This window comes from Dioscorea cayenensis, chromosome 11 (assembly GCF_009730915.1).
Source record: "Dioscorea cayenensis subsp. rotundata cultivar TDr96_F1 chromosome 11, TDr96_F1_v2_PseudoChromosome.rev07_lg8_w22 25.fasta, whole genome shotgun sequence".
Taxonomy (NCBI): Eukaryota; Viridiplantae; Streptophyta; class Magnoliopsida; order Dioscoreales; family Dioscoreaceae; genus Dioscorea; species Dioscorea cayenensis.
In genome coordinates, this window is record NC_052481.1 from 1,851 (window position 1) to 23,907 (window position 22,057).

Below are 22,057 nucleotides of genomic sequence, written 5' to 3' on the forward strand. Positions count from 1 at the left end.
TGGCTGTAATCCATTCTTTGCTCTTTGCGGCGTCTTCATAGAAGACAGGGTCTCCAGCTGTAAGTGCAAAAGAACAAGAATTGTAAATATCGGTGAGTTTTCGATACCTTGTCGGAGCGCCACCATCTTCTCCGGCGACCATTTCTTCATTTGAAGAAGAAGACTGATGTGGAAGACGATCATCTAGCCGTTCACGAATTTGATCGAACGGTGTAGATTGAACAAGATCAATATTAACTTGAGTCACGCTTTTATCACGTGCTGGCCCATAGTTTAAGGCATCCGAGTCACCTTGGTTCAGCCAATCCCATCGCTTTTCTTCAAAAAAGCGCACATTCCTGCTGACGTGTACACGCCCAGAATCTGGATCCATGATTTTATAGGCCCTTGAGTTACAGCTGTAACCAATGAAAACTCCCGCTCGTGACCTGGAATCAAATTTGGTTCTCTGTTGAGAGTCAACTAGAATGTATCGCGAGACACCCGAAAACCTTGAAATGCTCTACATTTGGTTTTTCTCCGATCGATGCTTCTAATGGCGTGCTAGTAGCTTCACGGATCAAAGTAGAGCGAGCGATTGAGAATGTAGAGCAGTGATAGCGATCGCTTCCGCCTAATATTCGGTGGCATCTTCATTTGCTTTTAGCGAGTACGTGCCATCTCCGTAGTGATCGCGATTCTTGCGCTTGACGGCGCCATTTTCTCTGCGGCGTCCCGAGGAAGCAGAGCATTGACGGTGAATCCCAGCATCGATGCAGTAATCTTCAAATTCTTTTGACATGAATTCTCCCCCACGATCAGTTCTTAGCACCTTAATTGGAAGAGAGACTTGTTTCTCCACTAACGATCTGAAATGCTTGAATTTTTGATAGGTTTCCAGCTTCCTCTGTATAAAGTACACCCAGCTGTACCTTGAGTAGTCGTCAGTGAATAAGATAAAGTACACATTACCTCCTATGGACGGAGTTTTGATTGGTCCGACGAGATCTGCATGGACAAGCTCCAAGGGAACAGCAGCTCTCCTTGCTGGGCCTTTTGGAAACACAGTCTGAGTTTGCTTTCCTTGTGAACAAGCTTCACATGGTTGTACATTTGTGATATTCGGCAAGCCTTCCACCAATTGCAAGTCGGAAAGTAGTTTTAATTTCTTTGGATTGATATGCCCGTATCTCCTATGCCAGAGATCAGACATGTCTCCGTCTTGTGCCAAATAGGCAGAGAAAACATCATCTGCTTCTAAGGGAAAGAGTCTGTGAGTAGTCATACATACTTGCGCCACCTGTGTCTTGGATTCTGCTTCTTTGATGTAGCACACTCCTTTAGTGAATTCAACATCATATCCAGCATCCATCATTTGTCCAACACTCAACAAATTGTGAGCGAGATTCGGAACAAATTGTACATTATTCAGAGTGGTAACCTTTCCTCTGCTTGAACAGAGTGATACACTCCCTGTTCCTTCAATTTTGAGAGCCTTTCCGTCTCCAACCGTGATTGATCGACTAGGAGTAGCTTCAATAGACTGAAACAAACTCTTTTCACCTGACATGTGATGAGAACAGCCGCTGTCGATGAGCCAAGTTCCTCCTGTTTTCTTTAGTTCTTCATCAATTGCCATGAAAGCAACTTCTTCTTCTTCTTCCTTTCCTTTTACTTTCTCTTCTTTTACAATGTTGGCTTCTTTATTTCTGTACCAACATTGAGATTTAACATGACCGAACTTCTTACAGACAAAGCATTGCACATTCTTGTAGTGTTTGCCTGACTCTCCTCCTCGTCCTGGCTCTATTCGGCCAGCTTCAAAACTTCTACCGATTCCAGCTTCAAAGCTTCTACCGCGCCCTCGTCCCCTTCCTCTTGAAAAGGAACGGCCACGTCCTCTTCCACCTCTGTTGGGACCTTGATCGCATAACCACGACCAACATGCAATGCCTTTTCTCCTTCGAGTTGTGTACCCTCTAGATTTAGTATGGCTTCATGGTTCTTCAGTGACCCACTCAGTTGTTCGACTGTAATAGAGTTCAGGTCCTTAGCTTCAATGATTGAATGAATTGCTTGTGAAAATCTAGGAGTTAAACTTCGAGTATTTTAGAAACCACTTGCCTTTTTGAGGGAGATCTTGCTTGACACTGCAATTTGATACACAATATCCAAAAACTACGCTTACAAAGTCTTGAATACACTCACCTTGCTTCATTTTAACTGCATCAAATTCCCTTTGTAGTGCATGAAGTTGAATGTTGGAGTTGTCTGAGTCTCCTTGAAATTCTGTTTTTAAAATGTCCCAAGCTTCCTTTGCTGTCTTTGCTTCAGAAATCCTCACCAGAATTCTGGAGTCAAGAGCCCGTTGAATCAAGTACATTGCCTTGGCATCCTTCTTAAGACTGTCATTAATTCTGGTTGCATCTCCTTCTTCACTGAAACCTTTTTCTACTAGCTTCCATAAGTCTTTTGATCTGAACATTGTCTTCATCATTAATGCCCAGAGATTATAATTTTCACCTTTGAAATACGGTACATCTGAATCCTTTGCTGAAGAGGAGGAAGACATTCTTAACTTAGAATTTCAAGAAGCTATCTCTGATACCACTGATAGGATCAAGAACAAGACTTGTAATTCAAAGAACAAACACTCAGACACTCAACTTAACAACTTCAGATTCGTGTATGAAAGGAAGAGATAGAAAAGCAAATGCAAAAAAACTCACCCATCCATTCATTGATAAACTGGGCAATTATACAAACATCTGTTGTGCATGCCAGTAGAGCAGCACAATTAGCACAGCCAGAACAACCATACACTTAATACAAACTTACATCAAATTAACAGTAAAGCATAATGAAAGTACTACAAAACATTCACATAAAAACATATGCAGCACAGACAAAGCTTGTGACTGCACATCTGCCCAGCTTCACAATCCAGTCCACTAGCAAAAGCACTCCCAATTCTCCAGGTTCTCACAGCAGCCTAGTGTCACCGGGTCCCTCTGATCAATACTAGACTTCAACAATATTTTGATGCAAGAAATTAAGTTAATAAATTGAAACTTGATCATGGATGCAGCTTTCAAGAGTGTAAGACTGAGGATGGGTGGATCACTCCAAGATCAGATATTTTACAAAGTTGGTAACTCAAAGGACGTTGCTAGATGTCAAGAACTCAAGAAGGACCAGAATGGGAGGTTTGGATTTGGTGATGGATGTCTAACAATGGAAAGATGGGATCAACTCAGTCACTTCTTCAATAACACTGGGTATATATATTACTTCATATATATATATATATATATATATTTTTCATCATCATTCTTCATTGATTAATTAATTTCCTTTCAGAATTCCTTTGTTATATATATATATATATATATATTCTTCAGTTGCAGAACTACACTGACTTCCAAACTTAATGTATGTACATGTATATGTATATGTATATATATGATAATCCTTCATTGATCAATGTATATATATATATGTTCTATTTTGTCACAGAACTATACTGATCATTTTCTTTTGAAAACTTGATTGATATGTGAGTGAGTGTGTGTTTGTGTTTGTGTTTCAGTTGCAGAAAATTATACTGTCTTATATATATATATATATATATATGTGTGTGTGTGTGATCATTTTTCATTGATTAATTTCAGATTTTGATTTATATAAATATATGTATGTACATGTTGTTTGGTTGCAGAACTGTACTGACCTTCGGTCTGAATGCACTAAATGGCCGGAGATTAGTCGGCAAAGATCTCTACGTCGGAGATTGGGATCCTACCAATGCTCATGATTTAATCAACTACTCACTCTCAAGAGGATACAAGGTTGAATCTTGGGAACTTGGTATGTTCTACAATATTAACTTAATTTGTTTTCAATTTTAATGCAAGATAATTCATTAATCATTTTCATTTTAGGAAATGAGCTTTCTGCTGAGGGAGTTTCAGGAAGAGTTACAGGAACTCAGTATGGCAAAGATATGATTGTTCTAAAGAAAATCATCACTCAACTCTATGAAAAATACAATAAAACATCAGAAATGCCGAAGATTTTAGCACCGGGAGGCTTCTTCGATCCTGAATGGTTCGCAGATATGTTCAAAGCATCCGGCCTCGGTGTTGTTGATGTTGCAACTCATCACAACTACCACCTCGGCGCAGGTAATTCATTGAATCCACTTTAAATTCTTCGGAAAAAAAAAAGAGTGTGAGCTATAACAATTTTTCCTCATAATTATCATTAGGCGTCGATCCAACACTATTCGAAAAGATGCAAGATCCGTATGTTCTATCGACGATCGCTCAAACTTACAGTGATGTCGAGCAAACACTCAAGAAATTCGGCCCTTGGGCTTCTGCTTGGGTTGGTGAATCCGGCGGCGCATATAACAGCGGTGGCCGATTAGTTTCTCATGCTTTTGTCAATGGTTTCTGGTAAATCTATGCTTGAAAAAATCACAACTTTAATTATGTTGTAAAATAAGATCAATATAATGAATATTTTTCGATGTCGAACAGGTACTTGAATGAACTTGGAATGACTTCATCATTGAATCACAAGGCCTTTTGCCGGCAAGCTCTCATCGGAGGAAACTATGCAATCCTCAACACCACCAACTTCATCCCCAACCCTGATTACTACAAGTAAAAAAAATCAAACAAACAAGCACTTAAAACTTCATGATTTCAAGATAAAAGTTTTATGAATGAGCTCATCTAATTAAACTTTTTTTCTGCTTTTCCTGTCAGTGCTTTGCTGTTTCATAGATTGATGGGAACTGGAGTACTTGAAACTACTCACAGTGGCTCTCCATTCTTAAGAGCTTACACTCATTGCTCAAGAGACAAGGTTAAACAACAACAACAACAATAACTGGAATTTAAAATTTGAATTAGAGAACATTGATTATTAACTGATGAATTTTAAGTGCAGGTTGGAGTGACAATGCTGTTGATTAATCTATCAAATTCAACTGGAATTGATATAAAGATTGCCAGTGATATGAACTTATATCCTCCAAGGTTGGAAAAGTATGCAGAAGAGATGATGACTGGAGAGAGAGAAGAGTATCATTTGACAGCCATGAATGATGATCTGAAGAGCACAGTGATGCTTCTTAATGGAGTTCCATTGAATCTAACAAGTGATGGAGAGATACCAGAAATGTTTCCATTTATTGCTGATGCTTCTTCTCCTTTTCATGTTGCTCCTTCTTCCATTGCCTTCATCAAACTCAAGGAGTTCAGAGCTCCTGCTTGTGATTCTTAGTTTAGTTTAGTTTTGTTTTGTTTTTTGAATTTCTTTGTTATATTTTGGTTTTTGGTTGTGCAACTCATGCAACCTGAATTTTTTTAATAATTGTTTTGAGAATTCAAATTTTACACAAACCTTTCTGTGTCTTTCTTTTATCTTGGTGCTAAGAATAGTTTCATTAGTCACTGAAAAATATTTTTTCTGCAGAGGGGGACTATAAGAGAAATAGCTGATAAACATCTGCTTCACAAATTTCTAATAATCATTCAGTTTAAGATATAAATTAGTACATGGAAAATGTAACAATTAGTTCATGCAAAAATGACTTTCTCCCAAAATAATCCTCTGTGGAAGACAAACTTTTGCAAGGACTAATTGTTAATCAATTGCAAATAAGAAAAGATAACAGAGTATTACTATATACAGAGCAAAAACATTTCCAATGAATGAACACAAGAAAATTGTTCACCAAAAAGAGGAGTAAATCACAGTATAACACACCCACATGTTGACTTTGGAGGTTGATTAACAGATTTCTTTTCTACAAGAAAAAAGAAATGGAGAATTTTGATTTTAAGAACAATTTAGACAAAGTTTCAGAGATGTTTTATTGACATTGTGATACATACCAGTCAATTTTTCTGAAGATGGAGGCCGGACGACGACATGCATTGTGGTTATACCTCCCGATAAATCGCATATCGGGCTCTTGCACTCTCCCAATGTGTTGTTGTTCTCCAAGATCTTTCCAGCATTGATGAGTTTAAGATCGTTCACGGTCCTCGGTCCATTCTCCTTCTCTGCATTGATGTAGAATTTTCAGAAATGTGTCAATGAGCAACCATATATTGTACCATTAGTTTGTTGTGTTTTTCAATGTGTTTTTAAGTTTCTTCACCATACAAGAATGATTGAAATTTAGGATAATTCTTTGGTGAACATAAATGTTTAGAGGTCAATTATACACTAGAATGCGAAAATCTTTGTGTCGATGAAACAATCTCGTATTTTCAGCGTCTTGCCAAGGTTCTAAGCTATGAAAGAATGATTAGAACTGAAGACAAATCTTCAGTGAACATCGAAGACTAATGAATATTTAAAGGCATGTAATTCACTAGAAAGAAATACATATATATATATAGACAGATAAATAGATAGATTGTATGATCAGATCATTCATTAAACATCAGAATCAATATCAGAAAGATCTTAACAATGATTTTTTTTTTCATCATGAACTGTGTTTATAAATGAGCAATTCCTTCATCACAAATGATACAAGATATAGATCAATTGATCCAAAAAAGCAAGGAAAACATCAAGGCTATGACATCATTTTAATTTGGCTAGACATGGAGATGCATTCAATTCAATTTTCTGAAAAATGGGTAAACTATTGAAGAAATGAAACCAGAATAACCAATCTACACAAATACATAACTGCAAAATCACCCAACAAATAGATTCAGAGAAGAGAAAGAGAAATAACATGAGAAATAGAAACCTTTTGGCCATTGAGCAAGAATGCTTTCCTTTAGTGTTGCAACTCTTGTAGCAGCAGGATACTTTCTGGGGCCAATATCTGATCCATCATGCAATCTGAATTTGATCTCTACTTGTTCCTGAACACCAGACATCTCCCAAGGACAACTCAACCTCTAGAACCAAATGATTCTTCAAACCTTCTTGGAATTTTTACAAACAGGAAAAAAAAATGAACAAATAAAGGGCCAATCTTTTAGAACAAGGGAGAATTAGAAACCATAAAAATCACAACTTTCTGCAACAGAACAACCAAAATCTCTAGTTCTTCCTCAAATTCCCACCTTTTCCTGCCAAACCACACAAATCTCAATTCAAACAATAAAAGAGCACTTCAAAATCTGACCTTTTCCACACAAACCACCTCAAATTCCAACCTTTTCCTCTCAAATCCTCAACAAAACCCACAGAAAGATGGAGACTCTATAGAAGCCAACTGCTCTCCAGAAGGATTAAAGAAGAGTCTAGGAGGATTCAAAGCCACCATGTAGAGCGGTGGTCAAATGGATCCAGCCCCCAATTGCAGCTTCCATTTCTATCTGCCCATGGCCGTCCTTTTGAACCTCGGGATCATAAACAATACTTGATAATTCATTCGCAACGTCACCTCCATAGCCTCCTTTCTCTTTCCCCTTTTGTATGTTTTATCTGGATTAATTTTCGCAATCTTTCCATCTCTCTGGGAATTCCCCTCAAAAATGACATTTTTGTTTGTTGACTTCCCTTCCAAGAAGGTTTATACTTTCTAAGAACAAGCATTAATTTATTCAACATTAGTAATTGGAAAACCACAGTATAATTTGGTCAAAGTAAACATAGGAAATAAAAACAGAGAGATTACCTCATATTTGGTAAATGATTCCATTTGGAAGGTTCACAGAAATGTTCCTTCCTCCTTCACTGTCCAAGACTTTTCCTACATGAACTTGGTTTCTGTATTGAGTCAATGCAGCCAATAAATAAAGATTCTAGATCAACTGCATTCATAAAAAGTAAAAAATAAAATAAAAATTTAAGCATTGTTCAATGTTGTACCTGCCTGCAGATTTCGTCAGTAATAACACAGCTTCAGATGAAAGACTACAACTTTGATGCAAAAAGTAAAATAAAAAAAATAAGCATTGTTCAATGTTGTATTTGCCTGCAGATTTCGTCAGTAATGACACAGCTTCAGATGAAAGATTACAACTTTGATGCTTTCATCCTGTTGTTTTGCCAAAATAAATCAATAACAATGAAGAGAAGCAGACAACAGAACAGATCTCCTCAAGATCAACAGAACAAGCATTCCCATAGAAATAGAATTTATCTGTACATTTTACAGCATCTCTAATTACAGTTAAAAAAAAAACTACAAGGTTCAATGAAATAAAATTATCAGTCCTAGCCTTCTTCTTGCCTCAAACCGTATGACAGGAATCACAGTAATTCAAGCATAAAAAATGCCCAGTTGACACATGCTATTATGAAACAAAACCGGAAAGAATCTTCCCTGCAACTGAATAGTGCAATCCGTCTAAAGCAGAGCTTGATGTGGTTAATCACTAAATCTATCTATATCCTGAATGAATGCTGTGCTTTGAGCTGCATAAATAAATGCTACTCTTGAACACTTGTTCTATATAATCTCCTGACTTTCCAGTCTAATATTAAGGCTCCAAGATATCACAGTTCTTTACGAAACTATGGGAGTAGTTTACATGCTTTGTCCAAAAGTGTTGGAGATGCTTAAAATCAATTTCTAACCATGGTTTACTCTGGCCGTTGAAGTGGATTACAGCAGCCTTCCTCGCACTATTAAGATCAGACTTCTCCTGATAGCCCAATCCAAGCATATGCCAAGACAGATCAATGTGTTTAACATTTCCCCTGAATGCTATCAAAGCTGGTGGCAGCGTTCCAAGCTTCCACAGTGTCAAATTCAACTTGAGATTCTGCAAGAAAGTAGTAATTTTTCGATGAACAGAAGCAAGCATGTGTGACAAACACTTGTATGGATTCTGCAATACCTTCTTAACCCAGTAATGATATGTGTCTCTAATTGATGTCTTTCTCCATGCATTCAAATCAAAGATGTTCATCCCATATGCCCATGCACACTCATCAAGGTCTAAATTATCGGCAATTAAGGGATGAGAGAAGTCAAAATAGGTTTTAAAGCGCTTAGACATGACCCATTTATCTTCACCTCTACAAGTTTCCACAGCCCCATTTACCTTTCCTCAAGATCGATTGCTCAGAGAGGTGATAAATCACGCAGAACAGCCACATCATCATCAAGGAAGACTACTTTGTTGAGATCTGGAAAGAGCTGTTTAAACAAGTTAAATAGGCAAAGAGTTACCATCAGTCAGCAAATCTGATTTCTCAACCAGCAGAAAATAAATACAAACATGAAGCAAAGTTTATACAAGAACTATTCAGCAATGCTTAAGACACAAGCATCAAAACAAAATCTTGCTAATTTGACCAAATATAACAGGTGATTTGATTTCACATTACAATCAAGCCTATACTGCCTGGAATGCCAAAATCTCAACTTACATGGCTCAATTCACACATTATATTTATCTTTTCATGATCATTCAAGTTTTCATGATTTTAACTATCTTGCAACACTCACTAAAATTTCGGAATGGAGGCAGAATCTATTTACCTCAGGCAGGTAAACCCTGAGATGATTAAGCAAAGAAATGTACTTTGGGCTCCACGCCTGCAACTGGGAAGCAAACACCCTTGGATTGTCACTAAGAGCAGTCCCCATGTCATGATTTCCATGATAGTGCTTCCTAACACTATGGTGGTTCTCCACAGCCTCAAGAACTGGTACATTTTCTCTTGTCAACCAGTCAAACTGGTGCACACCTTTCACTTCCACAATGACAGGTTAAGGAGGATTAAGAGCAAACCAAGAATGCATACCGGGATACATCTTCTTATCAGTGATGACATGAAAAACTACATTCTCAGGTTTTCGAGAAGCTGTCACAGCTGACGTAGCAACAACGGAAGCTGCAAGGATGTTAGCTGTGGCTAGAATGAAATGTTTATATATGGGTTATCAGAGAGCAAAGGTAACAATTCAAGGCTTGGCAATTGTTTCCTTGCATGCGCATTGGATGAGTACTCATCGGTCAAGCACAATGAGAGACAATGGATGCCTTTTGGAATGGCACTTGCAGCAAAATGCTTGTATAATTGTTCTGCCAGCCTACATCTTTTTACCTCCTCATCCATAATTTCCATCTGCACATGAGAGTTCAGAAAAAAAAAAAAATTTATTTTTTGGGGAATGGTTATCCATGAATACAAAAGTATCCTGATGCGGCAACATAAAAAAACGCAGAAGAGGATAGACTTAATTTCAAACCTTGGCTTTTTTAATGTTATAGCAAAGGTCTTAGCATCAAATTTATTGTCCTTCATTCTTGTGGCAACTTCACTCCAGCAGGAATTTCTTCAAAAATTTACTTGAACTAGAACCTTATACAGATCTTTTTACAAGCCCCCTGCACAAATAAAATCAAGGAAACAAATAAGAATTACCAAACTTATATTTTCTTGTCGAATTTCTAAAACATTGAGTATAATACTATAAAACCAAATTACCATCGAATCAACAGTCCCTTCACTGAGAAATTTTGGTCCTAGTCGCCTTCCCAAACAATCTGAAGAAACTATTACCACGACTTCTCAAAATCTAGAGCAAGATAAGGAGCTCAAGAATTGTAACACAACACAAGCACAACCATAAAGCAAGACATTAATCATTGTTTATTGGGCAGCATTGAGTATGTTATCTACATTAAGATGAACATCAAAAACTTCTCCACAATATAGATTTCATATCTTAGTGCATAGGTCAATGACACAATGATTCTAATTTCAGGAATTGGAAAAAAAAAAATGCAGTTCTAAATCCTTACTATCTGTTCAAAAGTATGAACAATATTAAAATCAGATCAAACTATGTCACAAACAAACAAACAAACAAAATCCACAATGCAATCCCAACATAATACCTAGAAATCAAGAAACATAAGAAATCAATTATCACTATCGTCTATACGGCAACAAGGAAACCATGGAAATTCCTAGAAATCTTAGTCCAAATCAAATAAGCAACTCAATTAAAAAATTCAAAATGAAAAAGAGAACACACCAAAAGAGGAGCACTTGTTGACGCCCTCGAGCTTGACAACGGCAGCAAGGATGAAGACAAAGCGCAACAGGAATGCGAGCGCGATAATGGAATGGAAGATGGTGTGGGTGGACGAAGGGGCGGCGGGGCTCTGGAAATCCATTACGGCCACCTGCGATGGTGATGCTCCTCATGCTCGGCGACACCCGAAGAAGCATTGCCGTGGCAATCCTACGAAGAACCTATGGGAATGGAACGGCAGTGTAGATCACCAATGGAGGAGGAGATAGCACTGGGAACCGAAAGGTGGGGTTTTGCTGTCTTGGAATGGATCAAAATGCGATCTTGCAATGGTTTTCATTCCGCCATTTGAGATTGGAAGCGCCATTCGAGCTCTGTTTCACTCTGTTCTTCTTGTTTTTATTTTTTATTTTTTTAATTTAAATTTTTATTTTTATTTTTGGAGGAGGAGGCACCTTTTGGATATAATTTTTCTTTCTTTAAATAAAAATGAATTTAAGTGAGGGTCAATACAGTCTATTTTTATTGGGTGGATATAATATTTGAGTAAAAACATTTGGAAAAAGAAGGGAAAATTACTGTTCACCCCCTCGTAATTTTCCAAACTTCCCAAAAACCCCCTCCTACTTTTACACACCCCTGACAACCCTTCCGTTAGTGCTTTAACTTCCCTATTACCCCTCACTGCTCACTTCAAATCGGGTCCACGTTGTGAAATCCCATTTTTGGCCTTGAAAATGGTAGGAAAGGAAAAGCGCTAAATCACATCATGCTCAACCTTTTCGCTGGCTTCTTGGTTTCGATAGACAATGCATAGGGAGTCGCATTATATCTTATTGTTCTCCCTCATTTCTCCTCATTTGAGTTGTTCGACTTCGCTCACGGCTGCATGAATACGGTGAGAATCTCTTCGTGCTATCAGCCGACCATTCAACAGGAGTTTATTACGGCGACTTTCATTTGTGGTAGTCTGCATGAAGTTTATCATACTCAAATATATAAACTCGCTTTCTCCAACGTAAAAATGAAGTTGATTTCCATCGATTGGTCAAGTGTACTTCATCTTCAAATGAGTCAGTATTCGATTTTTATCAGTCGATGCAGAGCATGTGCCATCGTCGCTCCGCTTTGAAAACGACTTCATTTCGTCAGAAAGTTCTTTTCCTCGCTTATGGTTATCTTTTTAGTATATTTTTAAATAATGTTTAACTATTTACTATTATCCGCTTTAAATATATTACTAATATGTTTAATAATTGTCATATCCGCTTAATACTTGTCATCTCCGCTTAACATTATCTTTACATGTATAACTTTTCATATTAACGCTTTAAATTATCAAAGTCTTTACGTAAAACTGGTGATCTTTTTCGCTTTGATCTCGAATTGTTGGCAAGTGGCAGCGTGGTGGCAGAGTTAGATCCCGCTGCATAAGAATTAATGATCAGATTAATTCTCATGCACCAGTAACTATAAATATCCGAACACCCGCTCGTAGTAATCACAATGTCGGTCCACGTCAGCGCTTTAATTTTTTTCTGGACTGAAGAGTCACCGCTCGTGGACTTCACACCATAAATAACCGTGGAAGAACCCTTCCCATGGATCAACCACTCGCCGTCGTCCCTCATCATCATCCTCCTCCTCCTCCTCCCTCTTCCTCCTTCTTCCCACGGACAACCACTCTATCTCGAAAGGATGTTTCGTGAACCTCCTTCCTTATCTTGAGAATCATCGACCGTAATCACGCAACACTTAAAACTATCTTTTCTTGCTCAGCCGAAATGCTCGCATAATCGCCTCGAACGCAGAGGATTCTCCAATGCATGGACGACGGGCAAGCAATTGCTGAGCTTTTCGACTTGGGTAAGAAAAAGAAAGTTTTCAATGCATTGCGTGATTGCGGAGGATTCTTGTAGAGGAGGGAGGTCGTGAAACATCCTTTAAGACTCGGGTTGATATTTATCACTGAGACTTTTTGTTACTGTTTAAGAACATTACGTCAGTGTACAACTATGTCGTTCGTGTTTAACGACAAGATCTTCGCTTAAGTCCCGACCACGACACATTGATTAATAGTCGCTTTCATGAATGTGTTTGTTTAACCTTTTTAATGTCAGACGTTGTGCGTGTTCAAGTCGATGCGCATGTTATGCAACCGTGAGTATCTCGAATGCATGGACACTTGTTTTCGCTATACTGAGGGTCGAGTCGTGAGTGTCCAAAGTCCTTGTAAATGTTGTAAATGTTGTAAATGTTGTAAATGTTTACATGTTTTTAAATGTTGTAAATGTTTTTGTAAATGTTGTAAACGAATGTTTTTATTTGAATGTGAACTTCCGAAATTTAAAACAGAGACCTAGTAAAAACAATGTGGGAAACAAAAGAATGTCATTAGTAAACAATAGAAAAAGTTAAACAATACTCAAGTTACTCTTTAAACAACGACAACGGTGTTTAAGAAAAATACGTAAAGATGTTTAAACAGATGACTCATGAGGTACCCATCTTCAACGCGATGTCAGTGAAAGCATTCAATTTAAACAATAACATATATTTTAAACAGTTAAGTCACTATATTTAAAAGTTTTACGTATTATTTACATGATATAGACTTTATTTAAACCCGGGTAATCGTTATATTAAAACACTATATGTATCCTGCTTTAAACATAAAAAAACTCGACGGTTAAACAGATACTCATGTCGAGCGATGACAATACGTCTTCATCGCGACAATGGCATATATTTTTCCTTTTTTGCCCTTCTGATGGAGGGAAAAATACCGCCCAATCACATCACGTCTAGTCTAACCTCTATGCACTTTTTGGTCTTCATCGCGATGTTGATATATATATATGCACTTTTTGTTTGCCTCATCCGACCGATGTTTGTTGTTTACATCTTCTTCTTCTTCTTCTTCTTCTTCGGCTTATTTTTGTTCTTCATTTCATTTGGTTAGTACGATTTGGTTTTTCGCCGATATATTATCGGAGAGTTTTTGTGGTATTACTAGATTCAACTGGGGAGGAAGAGTCTTAATGTTCACGGCTCAAACTTCTTAGGAGTCGGGTGTTAATGAGATATCTCGAGCGATGGGGTCTCAAGTTTCTACTGTCGTGGTTAAGTTCATCACACCGGATGGATATAAAACGGTTTGCCCAATAGAAAACGATGTTGACTTCCACATGGACGTGTCACATGCACTCCATCTTCAAATGTGCCGTAGTTGATCTTGTCGTCGAGACGTAAAATGTGCCATTGTCGAATCCTAATGAAAAACGAGTTTTACTCGTAGAAGTTCCTTCTCTTTTAATTGTTCCAGCTTGTTTCGGGGTCATTAGTGTTTAAATATGTCCGTCACTAGTTAACATCTTGTACTAGTCGCTTTACGTTATTAGTTAACCGCTAAGTATTTAATTTAACGCTTAAATATTGTCATTATCACTTAAACGTTATATTCTCCGCTTAACATATCTGATCTTTTCATTTGATCAAGTGTCATGGCAGGAATTCGTGATTCTCATGAGTGCTCTAGCTCATCCCCATGGGCGACCTCGACGGCTGGATGTCTTCCTTCCTCGCCGATCATCTCAAGTGTCGTCGTTGATATTTGACAACGCTTTTGACGGTGTCGAACATTTCAGTGGATGTATCAAATCATGCAATCAAAAAGGAATTTTTGACTTCAAATTCATAAAGAACGAAAAACATCGGGCGATCGTGGAATGCTGCCGATGGTCGTCATCAGCGCCTTCACGCATCAAAAGAGTATAACAAAAATACTTTCTAATCAAGACAATCAACCCGGCTCACACACTTGCAGTGGAGGCATAGGTTCAGCGTCGATCCGAAAGCGTCCCAAAAACGGGTTAGCGCATCGAGTGATTCGTAAGCTCAAAGGACCGCCCCTCGTGACAAGGCCATCGACATTCAAAAGGACATGCTGCATGGAACATGGTGTCCACATACCATACAAGCGTGCTTGGTTTGGGAAAAGAGCACGCCCGGTGGTCCTCGACTGCAGCTGACATCTCCGGCCCACGATCGCTTGCTTTGGTATGTGGATAAGGCGGTCGAGACAACCCTGCAGCAGCTAGCGATCGTGGAAAGAGACGGTGATCGCTTTTAAACGTGCATTCTTTTCTTTCACCGCATGTATTATGGGATTCAAGAGGGCTTTGCAGTCAGTCGCTGCTTCTCGATGGTACACACCTCCTGGGAAAAATATCGGGGCTACACTCATCGGTGCCATGCAGGAAAGATGGAAACAATGGTTTTTCCACGCCGCCTGGTATAGTCGACAACGAGACCCGACGCCAATTGACTTGGTTCATATCTAAGTTAGAGCGATGCCTTATACGAGGATGGAGATTATCATGAGATAATTACCTTCGTGTCGACAGTCCAAGGGCCTTGTGAGCGCAATTGCGAGAGTCTTCCTTCGTCGCCACATGCATACTGCCTTCGACATTTGAGGCCAATTTTATAAAAGCCAATCGTCGACTTGGGAAGGCATTGAGGAGGAGGCCGGGTCTATATGATTTCCGCATTGCGTGGGCATCCACGGCTAAAGATTTCGATGATACCATGAATAAACTGCAAGCCACATCACCTGAAGCTCATCACTGGCTGATTAATAAATCGGATATGGCACATTGGTCGAATTATCTGCTCGAGGTGATCGCTGGGGTGAGATGTATTCAAACGTCAGTGAGTCGTTCAATGCTTTGGATTAAGGAAGCTACATCATTTACCGATGACGTAAAAATGGTCGACTCCATAAGGTCTCGCGAATGTTGGTTTACACTTAACATTTAGTGTCACCCTTTAAACATTCTCAATCTTTGTTTAATTACACTTATCTCGACTTTTAAATATTAATCCTTTCGCTTAAATATTTACAATAATGTTCAAACATGTTTTACGAATTATTTAACCATCATCTGTCTTTGTTTAACCTTATTTGCCAGGGTTCAAGTTGATGCGCGATGTTATGTAACCCGCGTGAGTAGCTTTAACAAACGGGGAGACCTACTTACGCCCGACATACATCTCGAAGGTAGAGATCATTGTTGAGGACAAACGAAATCTTCGTGTTGGTCCGTTGGTCGACGATCGCTACGGCGATCGACCGAAACAAGCAGAACTCCGTAGATCTCGCCAACGTAACTTGTTCATGCTTGAAGGTGGCAAGTTTATGGTATCCCTTGCAAAACACGCTCATGCGCAGAATAATGCGCATGACATACGAACGCATACCCGATTTATTAGCGGGTACTTCACCGTCGACAATTACAAATCGCGCGATAAGGGAAGCTATATTCCCCATACCCGACGTATGACAGTGCCTTCGACGGAAATCGTGAGCTTCGTCTTGCATCACCGTGACGAGAAGGCAGCACCAGGGCGGCCTAGACGAAAGAGGATCGAGTCGCAGCGTTTGATATCCGCGAGTTACATTGCAGCAGCTCGCCATGGATCCGGCCACAATCAATCGATCTTGTAATGAAACCGTCACGACTAGGCATTGTAAATAAGCCGATCGATGACAGTGAAACATCAGTGTATTGATGGGCAACTTTCCATATTTAAACTCTTTACTCTTTAACCCGAATTAAAATGTATTTAAACAGTAGACATTGTTATTTTTAAACGGATACATCAGTAAGTTGAAATATTTCAATCCGATGTTTAAACGATATATAGTATATTTAAACAATGAAAGTGAAATGTACACAATTAGAACGTAAATTAAACAATGAAATGAAACTCGAATGGAATTTAACCCCGCTTTTACAATTCAAAAACAAACAAAAATTTACATTTACATATACAAGTCATGTTCTTCGAAAACAAAAACAATGAATTGAATTTGTCCAGGTTTACACTCGAAAACAAAATTGATATTGAGATATACAGGACATGTTCTTCAAAACCAAAATTTAACCCGCTTGTGACGACCACCCTTTGTCATGGACACCCGGCCGCCCTTCCCTCCTTAAGTATGCGGGTAACATACCCTAACTCGAGGTAAGGAACGCTCTGTCTCGTGTAGTCGTAACTCTCACCCCAAAGTAATTGCTCGATAAACCGCATGACGTAGACGCGCGCAATCGACGCTTCCTTGTTTTTTGGCGTGGGGTTTCAAGTCGCACGAGCGAGTACTTTTGTCGTCGCCGACTCGCCGAACTCCATATCGATACAATTGTCGAATAGATTCCACCGCCGAGATATGCAAGTCGAGATTAGAATACCAATTAAATACCAAACGTATATTAATCGGACATAATTAAAGAACTTACCATGTCCAACGCGTCCCTTATCGTACTCCTGACATGAAGAATAACGCCTGTATTCTTGTTTATCATCGTCTGTGACTGACTGACATGGAAGTGGCCATTCATGATTATCGGGAGGATGATAATTTGAACTTCACGCAGGGTTAGCGACAAAGCATCCCCCGACCATAGCCATAATTGTTTCATGTGCGCCGTCCTCGCTTTGACATAAACAGCAAGAAGCGGTCTCGGTGATGGAGGCGCTCTTGTAAGGATATGGCTCTTTCGCTCAGCCGACTTTTTGTATTATGAATAAGAAAAGCGCCCATCACATCATCAGTGACCATCTCCTTCCCCTCAAGCAACAGGTATAATTTGTCGCGAGTGGTGCTCACAACTGTCATTCCTCCACACGACAGTGCTGAGGTTAAACGATAATAGATATAATAAGACCATATCGTAAATATTTAAATGATATTATCAATTGTTACATGATATTATATATAATTAAACGTTAAGTAGACAAAGTAAATGATAACATAAGGGCATTAAACACTATTAGAAAATCAGTTAAACACTATAACAAAAACCTTTAAACAATATCATAAAAACTTTAAACTTACCTCGTCCCATAGAGCGCTGAGGAAGATCCTCATCAACTCCTCGCTCATATTTGTTAAGACGCGACAGCCAACCCATTTCTTCTTCTTCGAATAAAAATCTTTCCGAGCCGTCTCGTCCCATTTTTGATTGGCCTCGATCATCTCTCTCGCTGTTCGGTCGGGGTCTTCAGAGATCATCTTCCTTCGATGCGGGACGATGGCGACAACGATCAACCGCAGCATATATCCTTACATGGTTGTTCTTGTTGCGGGGATTGTGTCCGGCTTCGATGCGGGACGACGGCGACAAAGATCAACCGGCACACATCCTTACATGGTTCTTGTTGTGGTGGGATTGTGTCACGCTTGATGCGGGTATCGCCTGCCACCGCCACGGCCACGTCAACAGATTCAACGATCTTCTCAACCGTGGCCTTGACAACATCATCATCTGAGACACACCCTTAACTTGTTCTCGATCTTCGTGGATTGCTGTCCATCTTTGATACCGTCATCTCTGCAGTCGGCCCACCGGGTCGAGGTTTTCATCAAGAAGAGAGTTAATCGACCTTCTCAATCAGCGAGAATGCCTACATCATCTACGATGTCCTCCCCCGTCATGGCCATGTCATTAACGGCGATGACTCAAGAATCAAAGATCACCACGATGGTGTTGCTATTGTTTCATCGTCACCGTGCGAGGAGAGAGGCGATTGTTCTCCTCTTTTTCGCAAGTCTCTTCGAATGTGGCCGCCTTTGAACGACCTTCCCGATGATGTCGTCGCTGCCACATTCCCGACGCCTGCTCGTCCCCGGGTGCTTCAGCTTTGGAATGATTGCAACCGCCGCGAACGCCCTTCCAGCCCTTCAACACGAGCGATGTCGAAGAAACTCTGGGTCATCAATATTCCGTACGCCCGCATAAGAGTTGCGTGACATCTTCGCCTAATGTCGCCGGTGGGCGGGCCACGGCGCTCGGACGGGGCCGCCACTGGTCGGGGACCGCTCGCTGTCGCTGGTAGGGGGTTGTCTGCAACCGCCGGGTAGGGGAGGCTCTCCTGGCCGAGGAATGCGCGGCGCTGGTGGGTCGGAAGTAGGAGAACGGCGCCCATCGCAGCACGATAGTAGGCCGCCTCATCCCCGCCCGAGCAAGTGGGTTCGAGCAATAGCATCCGTCCGCCGGTTGGCCCCAACAAATATTTCTTTTCTTCAAAGATTCGCCGAACCACTTTCAGAAAACTAACATATGTAAACCAAACAATTTCAAATAAATCATTCATTTTAAACTATAAAAACTATATTTAAAACAGAGTGTTTATATATTTAAACGTTATAGAATATAATTAAACGGAGAACAAAATATTTAAACCAAGATGTAATAATGCTTAAACGGTAAATATTAAAGTTAAACGCGAAATAAAAATGTTTAAACATTAAAGACTTATGTTAAACATCATGTCATGATTTATTACCTCTTTTTCCATCGAAGCGATGACAAGTCGGTTTTTACCGTCGCTGCTTCCCTGAAGTACTTTCACCGTAGCACAAGATCCTCGATCTCGCCGAAACGGACTTTCTTCCCCTGCTCCGGGGAAGCTCAGTAAAACCGCACGCTACACCCGACCCTAGCAAACCCCTTAACGTACTCTCGTGTTGGTCTTCTTCCCGGCAAGCATCTATCTCTGCACTCGAGCTGCCGCTAGGAATATCCTCCATAAGCCACTTCGTGCGCCGTCTCCCGCACCCTACGCGACGCCCCACGGTCGGTAAATCATCGACATAATCAACGATCCGGCTCGAACCGAGCATGACGTATTTGGGAAGAGGATCGTACCCACGAGGTACACCATCGTGAGTTTGACAAAAATTATCTTTTTTCTCCCTCTCGTCGAACAAGTTACACCGAGTGCTCTTGATGGGGTCTCTGCTCTCGTAGGTTTTTCGATAGATACCTCCCTTCGAACGCCGACCGGGTTCTTCTTCTGAAGACCATCACGGCCGCCATCGCAACGCAGACCAAGAACGAGGGCCACATCTCGAGGTCTCGAAACTCACCGGCTTTCCCCGATCCTCGAATTTATTGATGCCACCATCGCATCTTTCGCAAAAGAGAATCAAGAAGGCCCTCTCTTGGTATATAGCTTCCACCGATAACACGCAAACGGTGTCGTCGAATAATCTCCCGTGTCGAGGGTCATGTTATTTTTTTCAATTCACTAAAAGTCTCCACTACCGTGCTCAAATAGCATCGCCCTATTAACTAGGGTCGACCGCCATAATCACACGCTGCATGACAATAACAACACATTCAACACGCAAGATTCACAAAAAGTTTAAGTCGCTAAATTTAAGGTTTTTAAATCTGTGAACCTCTCGCTTATTAAACGTAGATATCAAATGTTAAACATAGACCCAAATTTTATTAAACAGAGACGATAATACTTAAACAATGACAACAAAAACTTAAACTCGTAACATCTCATTTCTTAAACGTCAACCCTCATTTAGTAAACCGCAACCATATCAAATGAAAGGGAAATGTACATTATAAATATTACACTAAATCATAACAATCGAAAAAAACTTTTTTTCGATAGTGTATACTGATCTAAAATGCAAAAACAAAAACAAAACCCTAGCTGAGAAATCTCCCTGCAGACTAACAAAAACCCCAAAATGAGAAATCCCCTGCAGACTTCAATATCTTCCAACAAAAACAGGAACACAAAACAAAACCGAAAAATATTTCTTTGTAACAGAACAATTAACATAAAACCATACTCAATAGATGAGATTGCAAACTGATGAAATGCCAACTAGTTGCGCGGGGGACTTCTCCTTTGAGATACCGGTGGAAAGGAAAAAGTCAGAATTCAGAGGCTTTCACGCAGAGACAACTTTCGAGACGTACTGAAATGGAAGAGTCAAGACGCGAGTTGAGAAATAGCAAGTAAACGACTCCAATAAATTGCTCTCGGGTTACCCCTACTGAAAAACCACCCCACTTCCTCTCAAATCGCCGAGATGGTCATGCACCACGACTCCCCATGCAAGGGCATTTTCGTCCCATAAAATTTGAAACTCACTCCGCTCACATCCGCTATGGGGTTTCGGGGGTTTGAAAAACATAGAGTTTTAAAAGAAGGGGGTTTTTTTAGGGATCTAGCAAAACTAATGAGTGTTTTTGGCAATTTTACAAACTTAAAGGGTTTTTTTGGCAATTTCCACTTAAAAAAATTGTTTTAACATTGATTTCATATTTCAAATAAATACTATATTTTAAAATACAATGCTTCAATTTAATCCATTCTAATTTTCATAAAAAATTTATAAGTAACTACAAGTAAAATTCCGTAATTTTTTAAAAGCTAATAATTATAGTGGCTATTGAGAAAAACATAATTAGGTTAACCAGCTCTTTATGTTTTTCCAGAAAATTGTTACCATTTTTCCTTCGCAAAATATAAAAAAATCAAATCATGCCTTTACAATATTATTATACTAGCATAATCTTAAATTGTTAATTTTATCGGTTTAAATTTTTATTATAAAATAAAAAATAAAGTTAATAATAAAAAATAAATTGAAAATAAATGAGAATTTAAATATGCTAATCAAGACCAATGACTTCTTGGCTTATTGATACTGAGATCCTTACGTAGTTAAAATATTTGTGTCATTACCAAAAAAAGGGATTTAAACCTAAGCTCAAATATGAAGACACAATTAATCTGCATATATGCTGTGTATGTCTTTGATTTAATTAATTTGTCCATATCTCGTAAATAAATAAATAAATAAAACTTTGAACCTAATTCAGATATATATAATGGGAACACAAATGCATTACCATATATATATCTTGGCATGGCTTAGCAATATCTCAGCAAAATGAGAAAAAGTTTAATGGTGAAGTTGTTTGATAAGGTGTGATACATGACATAAGGATTGTGTGGCGGAAGAAGGTCAAGCAGGTTTTGTCATTATTTGATTGGCTTGACCTTGACAATCGTGTTGTTGGAAGTAGGCTGAGGTCAAGTTTTGTGTAATATTAAATCTTAATAAGGGTTTTGCATTAATAGCGATAAAACTCATGTTGAAGGCCCCCCATGAATATCACACCATGCACATTCATGCATGTGTCACAATGTAATTGAATATTAGGTTACATTCAGCCAAGGTATATTATATATATATATATATATATATTAAAT

General features: G+C 39.2%; 2 protein-coding genes and 1 pseudogene across 3 annotated transcripts; 1 reads left to right on the top strand and 2 right to left on the bottom strand.

The window, feature by feature from the left end:
• Positions 1-2,207: 2,207 nt before the first annotated feature.
• On the top strand, positions 2,208-5,285 carry LOC120272477 (heparanase-like protein 2). The gene is made up of 7 exons (XM_039279309.1): positions 2,208-3,257; positions 3,698-3,846; positions 3,921-4,163; positions 4,247-4,436; positions 4,521-4,646; positions 4,752-4,851; positions 4,936-5,285. Exons 1-7 carry the CDS (start codon positions 3,058-3,060, stop codon positions 5,269-5,271), a joined length of 1,344 nt encoding a protein of 447 aa, XP_039135243.1. The 5' UTR covers positions 2,208-3,057; the 3' UTR covers positions 5,272-5,285.
• A 215-nt stretch (positions 5,286-5,500) lies between these two features.
• LOC120271869 (membrane-anchored ubiquitin-fold protein 1-like) lies at positions 5,501-7,695 on the bottom strand. 2 transcript variants are annotated; one of them, XM_039278542.1, is made up of 5 exons: positions 7,640-7,691; positions 7,176-7,543; positions 6,761-7,088; positions 5,886-6,056; positions 5,501-5,797 (listed from the first exon to the last, which is right to left on the bottom strand). In XM_039278542.1, the coding sequence occupies exons 3-5, from the start codon at positions 6,891-6,893 to the stop codon at positions 5,742-5,744; spliced, it is 360 nt and encodes a 119-aa protein (XP_039134476.1). In that variant the 5' UTR covers positions 6,894-7,088; positions 7,176-7,543; positions 7,640-7,691; the 3' UTR covers positions 5,501-5,741. The 2 variants fall into 2 exon arrangements, with proteins under 2 accessions (XP_039134476.1, XP_039134477.1); XM_039278543.1 differs by having other exon boundaries at positions 5,501-5,792; positions 6,761-7,543; positions 7,640-7,695.
• Positions 7,696-8,447: 752 nt separating this feature from the next.
• On the bottom strand, positions 8,448-11,157 carry LOC120272632 (annotated as a pseudogene).
• Positions 11,158-22,057: the final 10,900 nt, after the last annotated feature.